This window comes from Arachis hypogaea, chromosome 4, assembly GCF_003086295.3.
Source record: "Arachis hypogaea cultivar Tifrunner chromosome 4, arahy.Tifrunner.gnm2.J5K5, whole genome shotgun sequence".
NCBI lineage: Eukaryota > Viridiplantae > Streptophyta > Magnoliopsida > Fabales > Fabaceae > Arachis > Arachis hypogaea.
Genome location: NC_092039.1, coordinates 91,200,540 through 91,205,930, shown reverse-complemented (window position 1 = coordinate 91,205,930; position 5,391 = coordinate 91,200,540). Strand labels below are relative to the sequence as shown.

The 5,391-nt window shown below is 34.9% G+C and overlaps 1 protein-coding gene across 1 annotated transcript; it reads left to right on the top strand.

Moving 5' to 3' along the window:
- The first annotated feature begins 1,258 nt into the window (after positions 1–1,258).
- LOC112796967 (uncharacterized) lies at positions 1,259–4,811 on the top strand. Its single transcript, XM_025839668.3, has 2 exons — positions 1,259–1,938; positions 4,503–4,811. Exon 1 carries the CDS (start codon positions 1,549–1,551, stop codon positions 1,885–1,887), a length of 339 nt encoding a protein of 112 aa, XP_025695453.1. The 5' UTR covers positions 1,259–1,548; the 3' UTR covers positions 1,888–1,938; positions 4,503–4,811.
- The last annotated feature ends 580 nt before the right edge of the window (positions 4,812–5,391 follow it).

Genomic DNA, 5,391 nt, shown 5'->3' with positions numbered 1-5,391 from the left:
AAGCAGAGGAGGAAGGCGAGACTGCGAACAGAGGAGGCGAGGCTTACCGACGGCGAGGAGGAAGGTGAGCAACGGTGACAACATAGGAAGCGACATCGACAAACACAGAGAAGACGAGCTTGGCGATGACAAGGACGCGGTGGGGGCTGCCGTAGGGCTGACGCGGTGGGGTTGACGTAGTGGGGGCTGACGCGGTGGGGCTGCAGATGCGATGGTGGCGGGCTACGGTGGCTGCTCGATTGGTGGATTGACTGGCTTCTATGGTTCTCACTTCTCAGAGAAGAGAGGAGAGATGAGTTTGTGTCTTTGTGAAAAACTGAAGACTGAAGAAGAAGGTGGCTGCTCAAAGGGGGTTTGGGGGAGGATGGTGGCTGCGGCTTCCAAAGGGGGTTTGGGACTGGATTCTTCTCCGGAGATCAAATTTCAGAGAGGAAGAAAGGGGTGGGATGATGGTGTGAGATAGCGGCTAGGGTTTCCAATCTTCAGGGTATTTTCTTTCATTTATAGGACACTAAAAACGACAACGTTTTGAGTGTAGCGCTGAACCGAAAACCCTTAAAAAATCCGGCCGTTTCTGGCGGTTCACCGATTAACTGCCGGTTCGGCCGATTCTCTAACCGGTTTTTTACAACTGGTTTTTAGAGTCAACCGAACCGACCATATGACCGGTTTTCGGTTAACCCAGTTGAACCGATCGATCCGGTTCGATTTTCAGAACTATGGTATTTATGTATAAATATATGTATGATTTAATTTATTTTTAATATATATTTATATTTTAATATGTATTTGATAGGAAGGAAAATGATTATTTTTCATTGTTTGGTTGGAGAAGAAAATTGAGGGGAAAGAAAATGGATGGAAAAAAAGTGGTGGGGCCACCAATTTTTTTTCTCTCCAACATTGGAAAGAAAATGAAGAGAAAACTAATGTTTCTCTCTCTACTTCCAATACTACCCCTTCACTTTTTTCAATATATATTATAATATAGGGATAAGATTGTCTTTTTATAACATTTCTTTCCTTCTTATTTTCCTTCCGACCAAACACATCTAAAGAAAATAAAAATCCACTCAATTTCTTTCCTTTCTTTTCTTTCTTTTCTATTTCTTTCCTTTCAACCAAACATATACAAAAATATAGTGTATATATAACATAATTAAAAAAAATAATAGAAGTGAAAATAGAGTAAAAAATGAGAAAACGCTTGACCTTGAAGTCACCGCAGATCAATACAAATCAAAGTACAAAAACACCAATCACAATCAAAACACCCATTTATGATTTCACCTTCTCGTTAGTTTCCAAAGCTGCCACACCAAACCCCACAAAAAAAAATCTCCATGACCTTGCTACCAACCAAAATCCACGATTTCAAAACAACACCCTTTTCAATCCTTTATCCCAATCCTTTCAAAAATTCACACCCCACATAGTTTTTCTCATTTTTCCCCAACTGGGTTTTTCGTAAAAATTCTGATTTGGTCAGATTTTTATTCATTTATCTATAACAGTTTGGTCTATGTTTTCTTTTTCTTCTGTAAAGCCATGAATTTCAGGAGCTTGGAAGAGTTCTGGGCTTTTTACATGACCCAACATTCAAAGCCATCAACTAGGCGCTGGCACTTTGTGGGGACCCTCTTGAGCATCTTTTTCTTGCTCTGTTCATTTCTATTCAGCTGGTGGTTCTTGTTCTTTGTGCCTTTCTCAGGGTATGGATGTGCATGGTACAGTCACTTCTTTGTTGAAGGCAATGTTCCAGCCACTTTTGGTCACCCATTTTGGTCACTACTTTGTGATTACAAGATGTTTGGTTTAATGATTACTGGTCAAATGGATAGAGAGATCAAGAGGCTTGGTAAAAGGCCTGTGCTTCAGGTCTTTTGATTTTTCTAAAGTTTTATCTTCTTTACTGTGGCTTGGTCCCTTGCTGTTGAGGTGAGTTTGCTTATTAACTTCTTGTGTTTTTTTCTCTTTTTTTTCTAGTAATTAATTTTCATGTTTTAATGAATTATCTGCGGGAAGCAATGATTTTGTTGTTTATTTGATTGAGTTTGGATGATTTTTTATAAAATACCTTTGTTAATGTGTTAATCCAATATGTGATTAATTAACTGTGATACTGGTATGTGAATAGATTGAATGATTTTTCTAGAAGAATATTATAGCTGAATGAAGCTGATATATGACTAGGTATGTGATTCTGCAATGTGAAGAGGTGATTTTTTTTGTTCTTATGAAATATCCTAGCTGAATATGTAGATCAACATTCAAAGAATGTTATCTGCTTTAGTAGCACTTTGGCTAGGTCCCATATTAATATACAAAGATGTTGACATTGTGTTGATGTTATAATACCAGAAAACCTTGAAAAACAATAGAATAATTTTGTCACTAAGTGGACATAGAGAAAACCTAGAAGCAGCATTTAATGTTGACAGTGTAATAGTTTACTTAGAAGTTTAAGAAAACGTTACTGTCGTGTGCTTGAAGCACGACTACAGCGTTTGATGAGTTTATATATTAATCCTTGGGTACTAAAAAGGGGGAAAAGTATTTATAGGCTTCCTAAAGGAAGTGAAAGAGAGATGGGAGTTAGACTAGTTGAAATCAAGGATAAAGAGGGTAAAGAGGGTAAAGCTTTTGTGATAACTTACAAAACAAGACACTAAGGAAAGATGGAAGGGTTACTTATGCAAATCGGTACTGGCTAAGCTAAATATCAAAGAGGATAGAAACTATACCTTCTATTATAGAATTTAAGAGTTTGACTTAAATTAAGTTTCAAAGAGGATGTATAATGGCATAGCAGTGAGAATTGAGAATATACCTATTGATTCATGGAAGTTTCTCAGTGAGGAAGACATGAGTTGGCTCTATAAGACATGGGAAGTTCCTTAATGTCAATTTAAATAAAGAGGGGAGAATATGAGTCTCACATTGACTAGGCATATGTTTAAGATAACTTTATAACCATGTTTAGACCATCCTCACCAATTAGCTTTTAGAATGGAGCTAAGCTTCCAATTGTATGTTGGAACCAAAGCCTTTGTTACTATTGACGTTAGATCACTTGCCAGTATCCAGTTTCTAAATTTTACACTTCAGATGTTTAATCCTAGTCGTGAATCGTGACGGGGGACTTGCTAAGTCCTACGTTTACTAGGCATATGGTCAAATAAGCATTTAGAATAACTTTGGTGATCATGCTTCTTAAATTAGTTTCAGCATGGAATTAGGCCCTCTATTATGGGATCGACACACAAAACTATGCATATCATAGAAGATCAAGCTTATGAGCCATGTGATAAGGGAGGTCTTATGGAAGGCTCTAGAGAAGAAAGAAGTTTGAATTGCAAATATTTAAACAATCAAAGACACAAGTAATAGGCAAACTAATATGTGAATGCAATTTCGGGTGTCCAGTTTTTTCTACGACTATAGAAATTCACCCAATGGTCAATTGAGTCCTTATCATTTACTCTGAGCTTAGATGTGCTTACTATACAGATATAGGATTTTGTGCTTCGGTGCTTTTTTGGCAGATGATGTAATGATATTTGAGGACTTGAGGGAGAAAATAATGGGAAGTTTAGGTGTCAAAACAAACTTTGGAAGCGCATAATTTTTTTTTTTATAAATATAAGTAAAGTATATGGAATATAAGTTTAGCAAGAGTTGCACAAATCCTAGTTTAGATGTGACAATGGTGAGAATATCATACTACAAGTCACAATGTTTAAGTAGCATGGTTTAATCATCCAAAATTTTGGAGGAGCAAAGGGAGATAGAAACCATAAGATTTGAGTTAGGTGGGTGAAATGGAGAAGTACTTTCGGATTTATTTGTATCAAAAGATGTATGACTCAAGCTTTTAGTGAGAATTCTATAGCATAGCTGCATCACCATTGGCTGACTTTTGGGATTAATACTTTTTGTGTATTTATTTAGAACTGTATTTAGCTTTTAATTTGACATCGATATGTCGTTTTTTTTCCTAGACCAGAAGTTTGTCGCTCTGTTGTGTTCTCAACTTTTTATGGGAAAAATCACTTGTGAAAATTGTTAGGTTTTCAAATTAAGATGAGTAAACTACTATTTCTAACCATGAAATTTTAAAACGCTGACAAATTTAACTAGGAATGAACAAAATTAGCTTTGTACCTACAGAAGTTGGTTTCTATGTGACAAAAGTATTTAAACGCTGATTTTGTTCATGTATAGATTTTTCACTATTTTGAACTATGGGTAGAAATGTTAATTTTTCATCTTCCATGAGTAAAAAGAGTTTCATTTATTCATGAGTAGATTCGTTAACATTCTGAACTTTCATTGATACAAATGGTAGTTTACTCAACTAGAATACTGAACATTTGCATGCAATGTTTCAACGTGTTCAAAATTATAATGTACTTAAATCCAAAGCTTGTTGTGAGGCTTGTAGGAAGCTGTAGAGTAATCACTCCGTTTTTGTTCTTATAATAAATGATATTTGTGCACAGGTTTTTCAAAGATATGACTTCTGAAATGTTTCGGATCACTGATGAGTTCGTACACAATTGTCGGTGGAAAGAGTGGTGCCTTGGGGTTGCCTTACCGGTCTCTGAGGCGAAAAAGTGTGTGAATGTTCAAACAATCAAATACTTATGAAGTGTGAGTGACAACAATGTTTTGGACTTAACTGATCACATTTAATCTGTGATGTCTTGGTGTTTTCATGATCCATATATGTAAATTGAAAACCGAAACATTTGATGCTACTTGCTAGCAATACTTTCGCCCAAATTCAATAAAACATGGTATTATCTTGATTCCTTGAGTTCCATAGCATATTTTGCTTGAGGTTGAGGATCTAATCGGTAAGTTGTCTACTTGAAGTTTGAAGTTTGTTTAAGAGTGAAATTTTAATTTCGATGTACTGACAGTAAAACATTTTATATATTCGTCCAATTACATTCGTTTCTTTAGATAATTATTCAAGCAATTAATATAAAAAGTGATTATTTTTGCTGACATGACATTATATAATTAGATATACATGTAAAATTATTTTTAATTATTATCAAAAGAGAGTGACAATTGATTAATGTTCTTAGAAATGCAAGCTTTCAAGTTTTGAATGCATTGGGGAAACTTAAAATATTTTATTTCTTTCATATAAATGTACCCTGTTTGAAGAGAATAAATTTGTACAGATAGATTGAGGAACCATGTTCAATTTTATTGGGATTATAAATGGAGATTTCATGAATAAACTTGCGTTGAAGTACATGAAGAGAATTTTTGGAATTAATAATCAAATTAATCTCTAAAAGATTGATTGTTTTTTAAATTCGTCATTGAAAGATTTTATCAATTAAATTAGTCTTTTAAAGATTATAAATTAATGAT